The following is a 21,093-nucleotide window of genomic DNA, read 5'->3' on the forward strand; positions in this document are numbered from 1 at the left end:
TCTGTGACTTGAATACATTCAATGAGCTAGCCTCAACTGCTTCCTTGGGCAGAGAATTCCACAGATTCACAACCCTCTGGGAGAAGAAATTCCTTCTCAACTCGGGTTTTAAATTGGCTCCCCCGTATTTTGAGGCTGTGCCCCCTAGTTCTAGTCCTGGTCTGTGTATGAGGTCTTCAAGTACTTCATTAGCAAACATCACCGTGAAAGAAGGTCAACTTACTGAAGTTCAATAAGCCAGTACTGATGCCATAGAATCCTATTAGGACTGCAATACTGCTATCTTACCATTGTTGCACCCTTTTTAATAAGAGACTCTGGCAGTAGATCTGATCCAAGCTGCACTCTTCAATAGACTAAAATGATCACCATGTCTCCAGACTATATAATGTCAAACCAAAGTTTGTGTATTTGCTGTAACATCTAAAAAGACAGGTAGACTTGGCCATTGTCGACAAGTAAAACGCACAGGTATTTGCTGATGGCACAAATGTGGATGTGTTGGGCACATCTGAAGGCCTAGCCATTGTTTTAAGATTTTGATACCAGTGGAAACAACCTCTCTGCCTCTATCTTGTCTATCCCTTTCATGATTTTAAATGTTTCTATAAGATCACCCCTCATCCTTCTGAACTCCAACGAGTAAAGACCCAGTCTACTCAATCTATCATCATAAGGTAACCCCCTCATCTCCGGAATCAGCCTAGTGAATTGTCTCTGTACCCCCTCCAAAGCCAGTATATCCTTCCTTAAGTAAGGTGACCAAAACTGCACGCAATACTCCAGGTGCGGTCTTACCAATACCCTATACAGTTGCAGCAGGACCTCCCTGCTTTTGTACTCCATCCCTTTCGCAATGAAGGCCAACATTCCATTCGCCTTCCTGATTACCTGCTGCACCTGCAAACTAACTTTTTGGGATTCATGCTCTAAAAGAGTTTCATGCACAAGGACCCCCAGGCCCCTCTGCACCTCAGCATGTTGTAATTTCTCCCCATTCAAATAATATTCCCTTTTACTGTTTTTTTTCCCCAAGGTGGATGACCTCACACTTTCCGACATTGTATTCCATCTGCCAAACCTTCGCCCATTCGCTTAACCTATTGAAATCTCTTTGCAGCCTCTCTGTGTCCTCTATACAACCCGCTTTCCCACTAATCTTAGTGTCATCTGCAAACACAAGGTATCGCAATTGTGTGGAACAGGCTCGATGGACCAAGTGCTCTTGATGTGCCCGTCATTGTTCGTATGTAATGTATGTGCAAGTACTCACTATTGGACAGTGACCTGGAAGACCAAGCAAATATCTTGACCAGAAATATAATTTAAAAAGCAGCAAACAACTGTAAGAAGAAAAACACACAAGACTAATAAAGCACAGTACTATACAAAAACTAGAATGAGTGATCCTTTTTACACTATTGTACTGCTTTACAGGCAAAACTAATAAAATGGAGAGCCTCATATTCAATTATAGGACTAAAGGTGGACAAGTCCCCTAGACCTGATGGCTTGCATCCTAGCGTCTTAAAAGAAGTGGCTGCTGAGATAGGGGATGCATTGGTTGTAATCTACCAATGTTTCCTGGATTCTGAGGAACCAGCGGATTGGAAAACCACAAATGTAAAGATCTTATTAAAGAAAGGAGGCAGACAGAAAACAGGAAACTATAGACCAGTTAGCCTAACATCTGTCGTTGGGAAAATGCTGCGAGTCCATTATTAAGGAAGCAGTAGCAGGACATTTGGAAAAGCATAATACAGTCAAGCAAGAGTCAGCATGGTTTTATGAAAGGGAAATCATGTTTGACAAATTTGCTGAATTTCTTTGAGGATGTAACGAGCAGGGTGGATAAGGGGGGGACCGGTGGATATTGTGTATTTGGATTTCCAGAAGGCATTCGATAAGGTGCCACATAAAAGGTTACTGCACAAGATAAAAGTTCACGGGGTTGGGGGTAATATAATAGCATGGGTAGAGGATTGAACAACTAACAGAAAACAGAAAGTCGGGATAAATGGGTAATTTTCCGGTTGGCAAACAGTAACTAGTGGGGTGCCACAGGGATGGGTGCTGGGGCCTCAACTATTTACAATCTATATTAATGACTTGGATGAAGGGACCGAGTGTAATGTAGCCAAGTTTGCTGATGATACAAAGATGGGTGGGAAAGCAAGTTGTGACGAAGACATAAAAAATCTGCAAAGGGCTATAGACAGGCTGAGTGAGAGGGCAAACTTTTGGCAGATGGAGTATAATATGGGAAAGTGTGAGGTATGCACTTTGGCAGAACAAATAAAAAAGCAAATTATTATTTAAATGGAGAAAAATTACAAAATGCTGCAGTACAAAGGGACCTAAGGGCCATTGTACATGAAACACAAAAAGTTAGTATGCAGGTACAGCAAGTAATCAGGAAGGCCAATGGAATTGGCATTTATTCAAAAGGGGATGAAATATAAAAGCAGAGAAGTCCTGCTACAACTGTACAGGTGTCATGTATGTACATTCTGTTTGTAGCCACCAGATGGCGTCATTGTTGGAGGCCACTGAGCAGCATGCACATGGTGCTGCTCAGGTATAAAAGGCCAGCCATTTTGAGAGTCAGGTACTTTGGGCCCAAATAAAGCAGAACCAGGGTTGTACTTTACTTAGTTAAACAGTATTCAGTTTTAACCTTTATTGCAATACATAACAACAGGGTATTGGTGAGACCACACCTAGAGGACTGCATACAGTTTTGGTCTCCTTATTTAAGGAGGGCTATACTTACATTGGAGGCAGTTCAGAGAAGGTTCACTAGGTTGATCCCTGAGATGAAGGGATTGACTTATGAAAAAGGTTGAGTAGGTTGGGCCTGTATTCATTGGAGTTTAGAAGAATGAGAGGTGATCTTATTAAAACATATAAGATACTGAGTGGGCTCAACAAAGTAGATGCAGAGAGGATGTTTTCCCTTGTGGGAGAATCTAGAGCTGGGGGGCAGTTTCAGAATAAGGGGTTGCCCTTTTAAAACTGAGATGAGGAGGAATTTCTTCTCTCAGAGGGTTGTAAATCTGTGGCATTCTCTGCCCCAGAGAGCTGTGGAGGCTGGGTCATTGAATAAATTTAAGGTGGAGATAGGCAGATTTTTGAGTGATAAGGGAGTGAAGGGTTATGGGGAGCGGGCAGGGAAGTGAAGTTGAGTCCAAGATCAGATCAGCCATGATCTTATTGAATGGCGGAGCAGGCTCAAGGGGCCAAATGGCCTACACCTGCTCCTAGTTCTTATGTTATGTTCGAGCAGTCCAGGATGAGGAAAGGCCCAACTTCCCCAAATTCAAATCCACTTACTTTCCACCAATTTATATTTATGACTCTGCTCCTACTTTGCTGGTTTAATTTGCAGTAATATTCTGGGTTTACTTTATGTATACAGGTTGAACTTCCCTTAACTAGAACTCCCTTACCCGGAACCACCGCTCATCCAGAACCATTCCCAGCCACTGGGTGGTGCATGCGCAAAACTCCGACATGAACAAATTGAAGTTCTTCCTCATTGCCGACTCCCGCAATCGCTGGCCTGACCCCGCGATCCACCGCCTCCCCCCAATGATCTCTCTGCCGCACTCCCAGCCCAAAGCCAGCAAGCCCCGATATCCCCTTGCTCAGTGCCTGTATCATCCAATGATCACCCGTATCCAGAACAGGCAAGGTCCCGAGGGTTCCAGATAAGGGAGGTTCAACCTGCACTATTTCATTCTTTATGGAACTCAGGGAGGTTCCCCACTTACCAATGTCCGAGGGGGAGTGTTTGCTTGTGCTGTTGGAGAGGGGTTAAACGAATATGGCAGGGAGATGGGAACCTATGCAGGGAGACAGAGGGAAGTAGAATGGGGGCAGAAGCAAAAGATAGAAAGAAGAAAAGTAAAAGTGGAGGGCAGAGAAACCCAAGGCAAAAAGCAAAAAGGGCCACATTACAGGAAAATTCTAAAGGGGCAAAGGGTGTTAATAAGACAAGCCTGAGGAGTATTCTTAATAAGGTGGACGAATTAACTACACAGATAGCAGTTAACGGATATGATGTAATTGGCATCACAGAGACATGGCTCCCGGGTGACCAAGGCTAGGAACTCAACATACAGTGGTATTCAACATTTAGAAACGACACACAGAAAGGAAAAGGAGGTGGGGTGGCGTTGCTGGTTAAAGAGGAAATTAATGCAATAGTAAGGAAGGACATTAGCTTGGATGATGTGGAATCGGTATGGGTGGAGCTACGGAATACCAAAGGGCAGAAAACGCTAGTGGGAGTTGTGTACAGACCACCAAACAGTAGTAGTGAGGTTAGGGACAGCATCAATCAAGAAATTAGGGATGCGTGCAATAAAGGTACAGCAGTTATCATGGGCGCCTTTAATCTACATATTCATTGGGTTAACGAAATGGGTAGCAATGCGGTGGAGGAGGATTTCCTGGTGTGTATTAGGGATGGTTTCCAAGACCAATATGTCGAGGAACCAACTAGAGGGCTGGATTGGGTGATGGGTAATGAGAAAGGACTAATTAACAATCTTGCTGTGCGAGGCCCCTTGGGGAAGAGTGACCATAATATGGTAGAAAGCTTTATTAAGATGGAGAGTGACACAGTTAATTCAGAGACCATGGTCCAGAACTTAAAGAAGGGTAACTTTGAAGGTATGAGGCGTGAATTGGCTAGGATAGATTGGCGAATGATACTTAAGGGATTGACAGTGGATGGGCAATGGCAGACATTTAGAGACCGCATGGATGAACTACAACAATTGTACATCCCTGTCTGGCGTAAAAATAAAAAAGGGAAGGTGGCTCAACCGTGGCTATCAAGGGAAATCAGGGATAGTATTAAAGCCAAGGAAGTGGCATACAAATTGGCCAGAAATAGCAGCGAACCCGGGGACTGGGAGAAATTTAGAACTCAGCAGAGGAGGACAAAGGGTTTAATTAGGGCAAGGAAAATAGAGTGTGAGAGGAAGCTTGCAGGGAACATTAAAACAGACTGCAAAGGCTTCTATAGATATGTAAAGAGAAAAAGGTTAGTAAAGACAAACGTAGGTCCCCTGCAGTCAGAATCAGAGGAAGTCATAACGGGGAACAAAGAACTGGCAGACCAATTGAACAAGTACTTTGGTTCGGTATTCACTAAGGAGGACACAAACAACCTTCCGGCTATGAAAGGGGTCAGAGGATCTAGTAAGGAGGAGGAACTGAGGGAAATCCGTATTAGTCGGGAAACTGTGTTGGGGAAATTGATGGGATTGAAGGCCGATAAATCCCCAGGGCCTGATGGTCTGCATCCCAAAGTACTTAAGGAGGTGGCCTTGAAAATGGCGGATGCATTGACAGTCATTTTCCAACATTCCATAGACTCTGGATCAGTTCCTATGGAGTGGAGGGTAGCCAATGTAACCCCACTTTTTAAAAAAGGCGGGAGAGAAAACAGGGAATTATAGACCGGTCAGTCTGACATCGATAGTGGGTAAAATGATGGAATCAATTATTAAGGATGTCATAGCAGCGCATTTGGAAAGAGGTGACATGATAGGTCCAAGTCAGCATGGATTTGTGAAAGGGAAATCATGCTTGACAAATCTTCTGGAATTGTTTGAGGATATTTCCAGTAGAGTGGACAGGGAGAACCAGTTGATGTGGTGTATTTGGACTTTCAGAAGGCTTTCGACAAGGTCCCAAACAAGAGATTAATGTGCAAAATCAAAGCACATGGGATTGGGGGTAGTGTGCTGACGTGGATTGCTAACTGGTTGGCAGACAGGAAGCAAAGAGTAGGAGTAAATGGGTACTTTTCAGAATGGCAGGCAGTGAGTAATGGGGTACCAACAAGGTTCTGTGCTGGGGCCCCAGCTGTTTACATTGTACATTCATGATTTAGACGAAGGGATTAAATGTAGTATCTCCAAATTTGCAGATGACACTAAGTTGGGTGGCAGTGTGAGCTGCGAGGAGGATGCTATGAGGCTGCAGAGTGACTTCGATAGGTTAGGTGAGTGGACAAATGCATGGCAGATGAAGTATAATGTGGATAAATGTGAGGTTATCCACTTTGGGGGTAAAAACAGAGACAGACTATTATCTGAATGGTGACAGATTAAGAAAAGGGGAGGTGCAACGAGACCTGAGTGTCATGGTACATTAGTCATTGAAGGTTGGCATGCAGGTACAGCAGGCGGTTAAGAAAGCAAATGGCATGTTGGCCTTCATAGCGAGGGGGTTTGAGTACAGGGGCAGGGAGGTGTTACTACAGTTGTACAGGGCCTTGGTGAGGCCACATCTGGAGTATTGTGTACAGTTTTGGTCTTCTAACTTGAGGTAGGACATTCTTGCTATTGAGGGAGTGCAGCGAAGGTTCACCAGACTGATTCCCAGGATGGCGGGACTGACATATCAAGAAAGACTGGATCAACTGGGCTTGTATTCACTGGAGTTCAGAAGAATGAGGGGGGATCTCATAGAAATGTTTAAAATTCTGACGGGTTTAGACAGGTTAGATGCAGGAAGAATGTTCCCAATGTTGGGGAAGTCCAGAGTCAGGGGTCACAGTCTAAGGATAAGGGGTAAGCCATTTAGGACCAAGATGAGGAGAAACTTCTTCACCCAGAGAGTGGTGAACCTGTGGAATTCTCTACCACAGAAAGTTGTTGAGGCCAATTCACTAAATATATTCAAAAAGGAGTTAGATGTCGTCCTTACTGCTAGGGGGATCAAGGGGTATGACGAGAAAGCAGGAATGGGGTATTGAAGTTGCATGTTCAGCCATGAACTTATTGAATGGCGGTGCAGGCTCGAAGGGCCGAATGGCTTACTCCTGCACCTATTTTCTATGTTTCTAGTTCACTATTGTGTGCTGCATGCTGCATAACTTAGCTATCATGAGGCAGCAGCAGCTGGTAGGAGAAGCCCCCTCTGTGGTGAGAGTGGCTGATGATAAGGATGAGGAAGATGCAGATGACGAGCCGGAGGAGGAGGAGGAAGCCAGGCTCTGAACCCGAAGCACGACGGTGGAGAAGGGTGGGCCATCGTGCCCCTTTAACGATTGCTCGAGCCTTTCACCAGCAGCTCATCCGTGAACGCTTTGATGCCTGAAGGCTCAGCGACAACTATTCCACATGGACCATCTTTACTCTTTTGACCTGTTCTGTAATGTTGTGTTATGTTAATGGAACAAATGATGGAAATGATTCTTCTTTACTTCAAAAGTTGTGATCATAATCGAACCAAATGATGGAAATGATTCTTCGAGTTCCAAAAGTTGTGATAATAATGGAACAATTAATGTAAATGACTCAGTTTTAATGTAAAATATATTTTATTCAAAAGTTTAACAAACAGTATAACTTAACTTTAATAAAATTATTCTTGTATCAGTCTTTAAAGTTTTCAGTTATGATCACCTAAGATCACTTACAAACTCGAAGATCACTTACAAACTTTTGAATTTGTAAATTTACATAATTTACAAAAATCTTTTAATTTGAGAACAGTTACAACAGTAACAATAATAACAGCAGCAGCAAAGGTAGGTTGCACCCATTTATTCTCCACCTTATTCTAAGACCGCCCGCCGCACTTGTTCTTGGTGACTCCACCAACCCTGCCCGCAGGCGGTGGCGTAGTGTTTCGAGGGTTGGTACCAAGCTTATTATTTCTAAGTGTAGTGTGCTCCTGTTGAGGAGGAGGTGGGGGAGTGCGGGGGGGGGGGGGAGGGGGCGGCAGCCGGTAATTGGAAGGCCCAGACTTCAGAGGCTGGTCTGGGGATTGGAGTGGGAGTGGCAGTTGATTTTGTCAATGGGTGCAGGGTTTGGGCGTGTTCCCTTTTTGCAGCAGCTAACTCATGCGCCCTTACAATGTCTCAATTACCTGCAACATTCCCTCCCTCATGTTGAGCAAAACTGTCCCAACTACCTGTGACATTCCCTCCCTCATGTTCACTGACAGCGCATCAGCTACCTCTGATATTCCCTCCCTCATGGTCACTCACATGGTTTCAGCTGACTGAGATATTCCCTCACTCATGGTCCCAGACATCGTTCCCATTTCACGAGAATTGCTGTTACTTCTCCCTACATTCCCGCTACCTCATCACCCACCGCACTGATGGTGTCCTGGAGTGATCGCATTAGGTCAATGCTCTCCCCACTCATTGCCATCATCTGAAGCACGTCTGTTAGATCCTGCACCTCAGGAGAGCGCGGTCGAGCTCTCCTTCCCCTCCTCCCCACAGGTGTACCTCGCTGCACCACACCACTGGGACCCGCAGCCTCGAACGGTGAGGCCCTGGGTGTGCCTCGCTGCACCCCAATGGAATCCCCAGCCTCGGACGGTGGGAAACCATGGAATATTTCACCAACACTCAAACCACTAGTCGGGGAAGGGGCTAACAACTCAATGGGCGGCACCTGCACCTCCTCCAAAGTGAGTACAAGAGATAGGGCTTCATCCATTCCCTCCACCTCCCCCTCACCCCCATGCTCTTGTCTGGAAGGTGAGATTGGAAGATGTTCTCCTCGTCGGGCTCATCCTCATCTGAATATTCTTCTGCATTGTCAGGGTTGACCTCAAGTTCTGCAAAATATAACAGTACACTGACAAATGGTTAACAGCAGAGGAGGGGGCAGGGTAGGTGGCATGAGTAGGCTCACACAGCACAGGCAACAGGCTGATTTCAAGGACCACGATGAATGATAGCATATTGCACCAACTGAAGCGTAGCTGATGGAAACATCCCCATGAACCGCATGGCCAGCCCGCGCAGTACTTAACATTAAAGCAAAGGCAGACTGTGGAATTTGCAAGACTTACCCTCTCCCTCGAGTGCGGGCCCAGCTTGTGCAGCGGTGGTTGCTTTTCTCCAGGCAGGACCCATCAAAGCAGCGACCCTCTCTTCCAAGGGTGTCAGTGGGTGCAGATTTGCCGGGTCTCCTCCTGTTCGAGTTCTTTCCCTTTTATTATGTGCCACCTTCCTCTGCAAAGATGAAAATGCAACTTTTTAGAGAGAGTGTCTTTCTACTGGTTGGGACATATACAGATGGTCACATTTACAATTGCAATTCCATTGAATAAATGAAAATATTACTTACATTAACTACTTGACCAAGGTCCTGCCATTTCTTTTTACACTGGCTTCCAGATCTCATGGTGGTCACCATTGCACAGTAATCTTCTGCAAATTGGTTCTAGCGTTTCTTCATTTCTTTGGGTGGAACTTTTATGTGACCTCTGCTGGTGTCCAGCTCCTGCCATCTGGTCTCAATCACAGTAACTAGTGCCTCCACTTCATCCTGTAAGAAATTCTTGGTCCTTGCACCGCGTTGCATCTTGTATTGCTGCAGATCCGATTTTCCAATGCTCTAACACAGCGCTCAGCGTTGTCACAAACATAATTGGCTCTTTAAAAATGGCCGGTTGGCAACTCGGAGCAGTACTGCGCATGCGCATTCATTGAAATAACGTCAAAAATGGCAGAAGGTGCGACATTGTTTTTCGGCGCAGACAGCAGGCTCCACCCCCACCCCCCAAGGTGACTGGACACGCTTTGCAACGCCAAATTTGAATTATACATTGGGGAAACTTTGGCAAAATATTTCTGCCGCATTTCTGGCCTAGAAAAACAGGCATAACTCTGGCAATACACTAAAAAACGGGTTTGTGCAAAATTGAGCCCAAGAAAACTAATTTGACAGAAAGTAACAAAGAGTTTGTAAAAGCCAGTGCATGTTTCATCACAAGAGAAACAGATTTATAGCTGCAGGCAATTTTTTTTTTTTTAAAAAGGCTCTCCTTTAAAAAATCAGCCAAGATGCTCCTAATGGCTCATTTAATAAGCGTACGAACAAGTGCTTGAAAATTTAAGATTCAAGAGAAAAGATTAGAATTTCTATTCTCAGTTATCAGTGTAACTTACCATCGACTCGCTGATTAGAAGGAGTAGGAGTGCTTCTTCAACAATGTCCCGTGGGCAGAAGAGGCTGGAAAAGAAACAGATACTGTACTGAACTAGGTCAAGTTCATACTGCTTGATTTCTTTCTTTCATTCTCAGAACAAGGCCAGTAACTAGAGACACTATGTATGATTCATCGGTGATAAGATGCCTCCTTTGAAAATGGTATAAATATATAATTCTGTGCCTTGTAATAAGGTATTGAAGTACCTTTACACTTCTTCGCTACACAAATGCTAATGATTAAAAGACACAAGCCCTCAAGGGTTCAGTGCATAAATGCACCATGTGGTGCAGTATTGATCTGCACAGACTAAGATGGCTCCAGTTTTGATTGTTGGTCTGTGCTGAGTTGGCAGATCTCAGCCACAGCCGGGCGAGGGGTACTGTACTGTGTCTCAACGCCCTTGGGCTGAGGAGGGACCAAAAACCAATGGGTTTTCTGCTCCTGTTCTGCATCCAGTAATAACTGCCGGAAACTACAGGTGTTTGCACAACCGGTGAGAACAGGACCTGGCTCAATTGCTGTACCCCTCTAATGTCAAACAGCTTGCTGATATTCATGGTGTAGGCTCATACATGAGGATTAGACATATAGATGAGATGCCAGAGGGCAATAATGGTCCATGGAAAAGGAGGTGATAATAGTCAGTCGAGGAAACATTAGTTGATGTGTGTTTTTTTTTAAAAACGAGGCCAATTGTAGGAATATGATAGCAAATCCCCTTCCCTCTCACTTTCCAAAATTGCAGCCCCAGCTGAGATGCACTAATTCTGTACAGAACAAACCTGGAACAAAAACAGAAAATGTTAGGAATACTCAGCAGGTCAGGCAGCATCTGTGGAGAGAGAAACGGAGTTAACGTTTCAGGTCGATGACCCTTCATCAGAACCGTCACTTTATTTCAGATTTCCAGCATGCTCAGGATTTTGCTTTTATATTTAATGAACCTTTTGCTCTACATGGCTCATGTACACACTGAATGGCACCTTTACTCACTGAGGAAATTTTAATGTCTCATTTTTTTTCCCCCTGTAAATTTCTTGAAGGACTGGGGTCCCTTGGACTCCATTCTCCTCCTTCAACAGCGTTTTTATTCCTACCCCCCCAACATGGCAGTGCCTTTAGTTTGTCTAATCAAAGCTGTCCTGAGGTTACCATTTGGTATTTGAGACACTGAGCGAGGAAATTAAATTGTAAAGCAGACTACAATTTTACTTTAAAGAAAGCGGTTTATTTTTTGAATTGTTACAAAATAACCAGAATACAACAACAACAAAGAACATTGCAGTATCAAAGGTAAAGAAATGAGAGTGAACCATGAATAAATATTATAAATAAATATACATTAAACTCAGATACAAACAGATGAGAGAGGCATCACTGAACCTGCAGATAAGATTCAGCTTAAACAACCAAAAAACAAATTGACATGAGTCAAATTAATCCAGTTGGGTTAAAATTTGAGGAGTTCGACAAATGTAACTCATAGGGCTAGAAATTCGGTATTGCCCACTTTGAGGCGGTGACACCGCTGGGACGCTACCTTTAGCGCCGAGCGATGTCTACCGCCTCAAAGTGGGATATTCAGTTGTATCATCCCAAGAGGAGAGTGAACGCTAAGGGAAGCGTTGCACATTCCTCTTAGGGCACTAAGGGGCCATCACATGGCTGTAGCACTTCTCAACTTGAGATGCCAGGATCCTAGTATCCTAGCGCCTAAAGAGGTGAGGTTGACCATGTGAAACCTGCACAAAAATGGAAGGGAGGTTACCAACAGCCTTCCACAGGTAAGAGAGGTAAGTAATTGTTAGAAATTTGAGGTATCTCCCCAGGATCCTCTGTCTGCTTCCCCGTCGGGAGTAGCACCAGGCGCTACCGCATGCGAAAGCAGTCAATTTCTGAAACGCATCACAAAAGGGGTGTTACACACTCTTGATGTCAGCAAGTGGGTGGCGTTGGAGTGCGCAGTGCTAAATGACAGCGCCGCCACTAAACCACCAGTGAAGTTCGTGGCAAGCTTGGGCGGTAGGTTTTTAGCGGCTCCTTAGTGCCCCCTTAAGTCCTAATGGTGCCACTAAACAACCAAATTTCTCTCCGCTAATGTTCCAGTATCTGGGGATCAAAACTGCGATCTTCTGTTATTGCTTTGTGCTATACCCGATAGGGGAGTTAACATAAATCATTGTAAACTACAGTTTCAAAATGTTAATTGCCCTTAACATTCCTTACTTCAAATTAATTTATATTTTTTAAGTGATCATAAGAACTTCATTCCAGACTTCATTTGCTGAAACATGGTGTATAAACTGAATGGAGGTTGGAAATAGACTGTTTTGGGATTGGGTGGGGGGGGGGGGGGTGGAAACCCTCTCAAAGTTCAGATAACAATCAATCCACAGATTTACATTTAATGCTTTGATTGGTATGGTGCAGAATCTTTACATTTTCAAAAAATGACTGGGTTTGGGGTTCATTAAAGGCCATGAAAAACTCAGTGATCTAATGTTGCTTCTATAGCTACATTTTTGACATATTTTTCCATTACTGTACACACTTCTTTCCACTCCATAGAGAACTGGAACTGAATATTTGATTTAAAATTGACACTTCAGCAATTTCAGTGCACTTTGACAGATTGGCCTGCACTTATGGATAACATTACAGTCTCCATTATTGTCTCCTTTGACCGACCTCCAGTACGTACCCAAATGACCTTTCTTCGCGGGAGCCCAGGGAATGAGTGTTGGTAGGTTGTTGAAAGAAAGACTTGGATTTATATAATGCCTTTCATGACCACCGGATGTCTCAAAGCGCTTTACAGCCAATGAAGTACTGCTTGGAGTATAGTCACTGTTGTAATGTAGGAAACGCGGCAGCCAATTTGCGCACAGCAACCTCCCACAAACAGCAATATGATAATGACCAGATAATCTGTTTTTGTTTCGTTGATTGAGGGATAAATATTGGGCAGGACACCAGGGATAATACCCCTGCTCTTCTTTGAAATAGTGCCATGGGATCTTTTACGTCCACTTGAGCGCGCAGACGGGAACTCAGTTTAACGTCTCAACCGAAAGACGGCACTTCCGACAGTGCAGCGCTCCCTCAGCACTGCACTGAAGAGTCAGCCTAGATTTTTTGTGTTCAAGTCCCTGGAGTGGGACTCGAACCCACAACCTTCTGACTCAGAGGAGAGTGTGCTATCCACTGAGCCACAGCGGACACATGTTGTAATGAATTAATTCTGACCTAGCTAAGATCAGCTAGGTCAGCAGAGACTAGGGTTTGAACCTTAGTCTGTTATTCCTTTGTGCCACATCTCGGTCAAAGTGTCACTCATTGATCAGCATCTATAACAGATGCTACATCTTCCAACACAATGGCCCATAATTTACGGTCAGCGGCGAAGCAAAGGCGTTTGCCACTGGCCCCAAAGTAAGATTCACACAAAAATCTCGCAATCGCTGTGGCGAGAGTTTCGGCTTTTCCGACGTTCAGTTGAAATCAGTGCAAGTTAATGGGGAATTCCTAGTGCGGGCTGCTGTGGCGTCAACAAGCTGTCTAAGCAGTCAATCAAAATGCAGAATTCTCACAGACCGCGAACTAGGTAGTGAGTAAAGCGCCTTTGATTCGAACATTTTTAAAATATTAGAGAGAGTAAAACAAAGATTGGAGCTCTCAAATGGGGAAAAAGGTAAATCTGAAATAAAGATGGTTATAAATGTTATTAAAATGAATAAATTTGATGCTCCACAAATTGAAATTTGTTTTCCATTTGTTTAGCAGTCAATACACTGTTAAAACCCCAGTTACAACTGATCAAAAAGGGTCTAACTTTTAACGTGGTATTTAACTGCAGAAGAGCCAAAGTTTGCCAGTTTCCCTGATTACACAGATTTCACCAATTGCTGGCTTTGGGGGGGGGGGGTGGGGGGGGGGGGGGGCGGCGGAGGGGAACAGCGCAGCCAGTGTCAGAGCAGAGAATGACTGACTGCAACTTCAAGATTTCCTCGTTAGGATGTGCATGCGCTACATCTAGAAGTTGCAATCTCTTTCAAGGGGGTACTGTTATTACCCACCGTAAATTCCAGGCCAAGAGGATTATTCTCCCCTTCAAGCAGCGCCCCGACCCCATTACAACGAGATGTGAAAAAAAAATTAAATAGCAAAACTATGGAAGTAGAAATTTTATTTGTTTGCAGCATGCTTAGCAAGTTGCTAATAGGAATGAGCTGGTCTGCTGTGTTTTTATTCTGTGTATACATGAGCATAAGGGAGACTAGAGTTTGGTTTAGTGATGTTGTTGCAGCTTTTTTTTGTATGTGGGTGTGTTTTGTGGGAGGATATAAAGGGAAAGTGACTTCTATTTGACCTAACCCATTGCTAATGAAATCATAACATTCTTTGTCGAGGGGGATGATAGGCATTTTCTATCGAAAAATATTGCATCATATAATTTGCTAATGAATAAAAAGCATTATGCATAAATAAAATCACATACTTGTCTCCTTGGTAGAGCTGAGGACCAGTGGTTAGCGTGTAGCTAACCGTTTGAAAAGGTCCACTTTCCTCATCACTGAGCAGATCAGGAGGTGGGTCTGAAAATGGATTCCAGTAACTGTCCTCACACAGACTGTGAAGAAGCACCTCGGCCAGATGCTTGGCTATTGTCTAAGAGAGAAAACAATAAATTTGTTTAAAATATAAACACAGCACTAACATAAATCAACTAAAAACGCCCCAATAAAAGCAGTTAATACTGCAATTAAAATTGCTTTTAAGGAGGGCTGGGTGAATGTGTGCTTAAGAATAGTATGGAGAGGTTAAGGGATGAGTATAGACAGAGATCATATACTCTGTGGAACAGTTTGTTTTTCATGCTGCTGAGACCATCAAAATATCATCTGTGAAAACAAACCAGCCAATCTTCGATACTGGAGCGGTAGAATTTCACTCAGCTATTTTGTGGGTCAGGGAAAAATTCTGCAGAACTTAGTTCGGACAGAAGTGTAAATAGTATGAATAGCATCCATGATGCTCAATCAGAACTCCCATGACTTTTTATGCTCTTAAATAAATTATAAAGTATTAGCAATGTCCAAATAACTTCAGTCTTCAAGTATAAGGAAAGCTTTTCAGTTCAGAGTTTACTCAGTGGCAGCACTCTCACCTCTGAGGTAGCAGATTGTGGGCTCAGGCCCCACTCAAGACGTGAGCACTCAATGTAGGCTACAGTACAGGTGAGACATTTACTGGGGCCCATCTGCTCTTTCAGGTGGATGCAAAAGATCCCATCACCACCATTCAAAGAGGAGCACGAGTTCACCCGGTGTTCTGCCTAACAGCTATTACTCAACCAACATCACTGAAACAGATGAACTGGTCATTTTTCTCATTGTTGCTTCTGAGAATTACTGTGTGTAAATGGACTGCCACATGCCTCGACATTATAAAAGTGACCAAACGTACACTTCAAAAGTACTTCATTTCGCTGTGAAGGGTTTTGGGACATCCAGAAGTCATGTTGGGCGCTTTATATAAATGTAAGTTTTCTTTCACAAAGTACAACCACAATGGGATAGAAACATAGAAAATAGGTACAGGAGTAGGCCATTCGGCCCTTCGAGCCTGCACCACCATTCAATATGATCATGGCTGATCATGCAACTTTAGTACCCCATTCTTGCTTTCTCTCCATACCCCTTGATCCCTTTAGCCATAAGGGCAACATCTAACTCCCTTTTGAATATATCTAACGAACTGGCCTCAACAACTTACTGTGGTAGAGAATTCCACAGGTTCACAATTCTCAGTGAAGAAGTTTCTCCTCATCTCGGTCCTAAATGGCTTACCCCTTATCCTTAGACTGTGATCCCTGGTTCTGGACTCCCCCAACATTGGGAACATTCTTGAGTAATCAGCAATGTCATGGACTCTTCCCAATTTAATGTTATGAAGGTTTTCCCCAATACCTGTGCCATACTAGTGTAGAACTGAGCCATACAGATCAGTAAGGTCTTATACATGCCAAACTAGAAAACTAGCAAAAGCTGGCCAATAGCTTCAAAAATGCTGACACAACCACTAACATTCTAGCAATTCAAGGAAAGCCCTGAACATAAGCCTATAACATGTGAAAACAAGTAGATTTATGGGCTTTGCAACTTAAGCTGCAAGTATATCCAACATTCCTTCGTTGTATTTAAGAAAAAAAAAATAAGTGCACGAAAGACTGAAAGGGAAACCCATGTGGCGGTACAAATTGGGAATGCATTTCCAGGGGATCTGAGGACATGCTCCCCTGGAAAATGTGGATCTTTTATTTTAAAAATGACATGTTCTGTTTAATTTGAAGCACTTTTATACAGGTACGGCTCAAATCCGGAATTCCAAGAGCCGGAATTGTCCAAAAACCGGACATTTTTGAGAAAAGCGCATTTGAGATTCAGTAGTTTGGCTTGCGATCGGTCCGAGCCTTGCCAAAGGACCTTCGACCTGACCCGCCCCAACCCAACCCATGTGCTCCCCTCGAACCGGCCCGACCTAATCCACGCTCTCTGGTGTTTAGCACGATTGATTGTGAATTTCTATTGTTTGCCATTGCAACCATGTCAAAAAGGCCAACGGATACCCCAATGGGTAATACTGTAAAGAGGAAACATAATTCGTTGTCAATTGCCAAGAAAGTGGAATTATTTCAGAAATTAGATAGAGGTGCTTCAGTGCGGAGCCTGAGTAAGGAGTATGGTGTCGGAACCTCCATCATTTATGATAGAAAAAAGCAGAAAGAACAGATAATTAAGTTTTATGCAGAAACATAAACATAGAAACATAGAAAATAGGTGCAGGAGTAGGCCATTCGGCCCTTCGACCATGCACCACCATTCAATAAGATCATGGCTAATCATTCCTTTCCTGCTTTCTCTCCATACCCCTTGATTCCTTTAGCCATAAGGGTCATATCTAACTCTCTCTTGAATATATCCAATGAACTGGCATCAACAACTCTCTGCGGCAGGGAATTCCACAGGTTAACAACTCTCTGAGTGAAGAAGTTTCTCCTCATCTCAGTTCGAAATGGCCTACCCCTTATCCTAAGACTGTGTCCCCTGGTTCTGGACTTCCCCATCATCGAGAACATTCTACCCGCATCTAACCTGTTCCATACCTTCAGAATCTTATATGTTTCTATGAGATCCCCTCTCATCCTTCTAAACTCCAATGTATAAAGGCCCAATTGATCCAGTCTCTCCTCATATGTCAGTCCAGCCATCCCGGGAATCAGTCTGGTGAACCTTCTCTGCACTCCCTCAATAGCAAGAAAGTCCTTCCTCAGATTAGGAGACCAAAACTGAACACAATATTCCAGGTGAGGCCTCACCAAGGCCCTGTACAACTGCAGTAAGACTTCCCTGCTCCTATATTCAAATCCCCGAGCTATGAAGGCCAACATGCCATTTGCCTTCTTCACCGCCTGCTGTACCTGTATGCCAACTTTCAATGACTGATGAACCATGACACCCAGGTCTCGTTGCACCTCCCCTTTTCCTAATCTGCCGCCATTCAGATAATATTCTGTCTTCGCATTTTTGCCCCCAAAGTGCATAACCTCACATTTATCCACATTATACTGCATCTGCCATGCATTTGCCCACTCACCTAACCTGTCCAAGTCACCCTGCAGCCTCTTAGCGTCCTCCTCACAGCTCACACTGCCACCCAGTTTAGTGTCATCTGCGAATTTGGAGATATTTCACTCAATTCCTTCATCTAAATCATTGATGTATATTGTAAAGAACTGGGATCCCAGCACTGAGTCCTGCGGCACTCCACTAGTCACTGCCTGCCATTCTGAAAAGGACCTGTTTATCCCGACTGACTGCTTCCTGTCTGCCAACCAGTTCTCTATCCACGTCAGTACATTACCCCCAATACCATGTGCTTTGATTTTGCACATCAATCTCTTGTGTGGGATCTTGTCAAAAGCCTTTTGAAAGTCCAAATACACTACATCCACTGGTTCTCCCTTCTCCACTCTACTCCTTGCATCCTCAAAAAATTCCAGAAGATTTGTCAAGCATGATTTTCCCTTCATAAATCCATGCTGACTTGGGCCGATCCTGTCACTGCTTTCCAAATGAGCTGTTATTTCATCCTTAATAATTGATTCCAACATTTTACCCACTACTGATGTCAGGCTAACCGGTCTATAATTACCCACTTTCTCTCTCCCTCCCTTTTTAAAATTGGTTTTACATTCGCTACCCTCCAGTCCATAGGAACTGATCCGGAGTCGATAGACTGTTGAAAATGATCACGAATGCATCCACTATTTCTAGGGCCACTTCCTTAAGTACTCTGGGATGCAGACTATCAGGCCCCGGGGATTTATCGGCCTTCAATCCCATCAATTTCCCGAACACAATTTCCCACCTAATAAGGATATCCTTCAGTTTCTCCTTCTCACTAGACCCTTGGTCCCCTGGTACTTCCAGAAGGTTATCTGTGTCTTCCTTCGTGAAGACAGAACCAAAGTTTTGGTTCAATTGGTCTGCCATTTCTTTGTTCCCCGTTATGAATTCACCTGAATCCGACTGCAAGAGACCTACGTTTGTCTTCACTAATCTTTTTCTCTTCACATATCTACAGAAGCTTTTGCAGTCAGTTTTTATGTTCCCGGCAAGCTTCTTCTCGTACTCTATTTTCCCCCTCTTAATTAAACCCTTTGTCCTCTGCTGAATTCCAAATTTCTCCCAGTCCTCAGGTTTGCTGCTTTTTCTGGTCAATTTATATACCTCCTCCTTGGATTTAACACTATCCTTAATTTCCCTTGTTAGCCACAGTTGAGCCACCTTCCCCGTTTTATTTTTACTCCAGACAGGGATGTACAATTGCTGAAGTTCATCCATGTGATCTTTAAATGTTTGCCATTGTCTATCCACCTTCAACCCTTTAAGTATAATTTCCCAGTCTATTCTAGCCAATTCGCGCCTCAAACCATCGAAGATACCTTTCCTTAAGTTCAGGACCCTCGTTTCTGAATTAACTGTGTCACTCTCCATCTTAATAAAGAATTCTACCATGTTATGGTCACTCTTCCCCAAGGGGCCTCGCACAACAAGATTGCTGATTAGTTCTTTCTCATTACACATCACCCAGTCTTGGATGGCCAGCTCCCTAGTTGGTTCCTCGATATATTGGTCTAGAAAACCATCCCTAATACACTCCAGGAAATCCTCCTCCAATGCATTGCTACCAGTTTGGTTAGCCCAATCAATATGTCGATTAAAGTCACGCATGATAACAGCTGTGCCTTTATTGCACGCATCCCTAATTTCTTGTTTGATGCTGTCCCCAACCTCACTACTATATTTGGTGGTCTGTACACAACTCCCACTAGCATTTTCTGCCCCTTGGTATTCCGTAGCACCACCCATACCGATTCCACATCATCCAAGCTAACGTCCTTTCTTACTATTGCATTAATTTCCTCTTTAACCAGCAATGCCACCCCGCCTCCTTTTCCTTTCCGTCTATCCTTCCTAAATGTTGAATACCCCTGGATGTTGAGTTCCCAGCCTTGTCACCCTGGAGCCATGTCTCCGTAATGCCAATTACATCATACCCGTTGACTGCTATCTGCGCAGTTAATTCGTCCACCTTATTCCGAATACTCCTTGCATTGAGGCAGAGAGCCTTCAGGCTTGTCTTTCTAACACATTTTGCCCCTTTAGAATTTTGCTGTCATGTCGCCCTTTTTGCCTTGGGTTTCTCTGCCCTCCACTTTTACTTTTCTTCTTTCTATCTTTTGCTTCTGCCCCCATTCTACTTCCCTCTGTCTCCCTGCATAGGTTCCCATCCCCCTGCCATATTAGTTTAACTCCTTCCCAACAGCACTAGCAAACACTACCCTGAGAAAATGACATTCAGAAATAAATGAATACTATGCATAAGCCTAAAAGTGATGAGTTGGATCGAGTAATGATGGAATGGTGGCGACAGAGGAGAAGTGAAAAGGTTCCTTTGTCTGGCCCAATGGTGATGCAACAAGCCAAGATATTCCACACAAAACTGAAGATTGAAACTCCATACGATTACTCTTCAGATTGGCTAATCAAATTTAAAAGGCATCATGGTATCAGGCAATTGAAAGTGTGTGGTGAAAAACCCTCAGCAGATCATGAGGCAGCTGAAAGTTATATAGATGAATTTGTTAAACTTTCAGCTCAGCAAATCTATAATGCCGACAAGACATCAATGTTTTGGTGCTATATACTGAGAAAGGCATTAGCACCAACAGAAGAATCACAACCAACAAATGTAAAAGACGCCAAAGACAAATTGACTGTGCTTGGTTGTGCAAATACAGCTGGGGCACCCAAGTGTAAGCTTATGGTCATCGGGAAAAGCCAGCATCTAAGATGTTTCAAGGGCGTGAAAATATTTCCAGTGCCTTATTATGCTAATAAGAGAGCATGGGTAACCAGGGTAATTTTTTTGGACTGGTTTGAAAACCATTTTGTTCCCGAGGCTCGTGTTCATTGTAGGGCATCTGGCCTTGATGAAAAGTGCAAAATATTCTTGTTGTTAGACAATTGCTCAGCACATCCTGATGCTGAACTTCTAGTAAAGGATAATGTCTATGGAATCTATTTACCTCCCAATGTATCATCACTGGTACAGCCAATGGACCAAGGAATTTTGAGATCAATGAAGTGTCTCTACAAAGACAATGAGGCATTTGCTTAGTACTGTGAACAGACACATGGGGATAACAGCGTTCTCAAAAGATTTTTCTGTGAAGGGTGCCATATGGGCAGCTGTGGATGCGTGGGATGAGGTAATTAAAAACACCTTGACTAATGCTTGGTATAACCTGTAGCCAGCATCTATGTTTAATGAAGATGCCGTTGATGACTTTGAAGGTTTTCATCTGTCCAAAAAGAAAATGACTTCTGAACTTTTAGAATATGCAAAAGGGATGACTTGTGAAGCTGTGCTAACATTGAATGAAGACGACGTCACAGAGGTTATGGACATAAACAATGATGCTCCCATTGTGTATACAGTAACAGATGATGAAATTATGGCATGGTTTTGAATGAATAAAAGCAG

The 21,093-nt window shown here is 43.6% G+C and overlaps 1 protein-coding gene across 3 annotated transcripts in view; it reads right to left on the reverse strand.

Moving 5' to 3' along the window:
• LOC139273041 (tetratricopeptide repeat protein 7A-like) overlaps positions 1–21,093 on the reverse strand; it is a 491,323-nt gene that overhangs the window by 352,234 nt on the left and 117,996 nt on the right. For all 3 annotated transcript variants that reach the window (XM_070889337.1, XM_070889338.1, XM_070889339.1), the window contains 2 exons: positions 14,480–14,649; positions 9,938–10,001 (listed from right to left, as the gene is read on the reverse strand). In XM_070889337.1, coding sequence (XP_070745438.1) covers positions 9,938–10,001; positions 14,480–14,649 — 234 coding nt within the window. The remainder of the gene's footprint in view (positions 1–9,937; positions 10,002–14,479; positions 14,650–21,093) is intronic.

The sequence above is a fragment of the Pristiophorus japonicus genome, chromosome 9 (genome assembly GCF_044704955.1).
Source record: "Pristiophorus japonicus isolate sPriJap1 chromosome 9, sPriJap1.hap1, whole genome shotgun sequence".
In the NCBI taxonomy this organism is placed as follows: Eukaryota; Metazoa; Chordata; class Chondrichthyes; family Pristiophoridae; genus Pristiophorus; species Pristiophorus japonicus.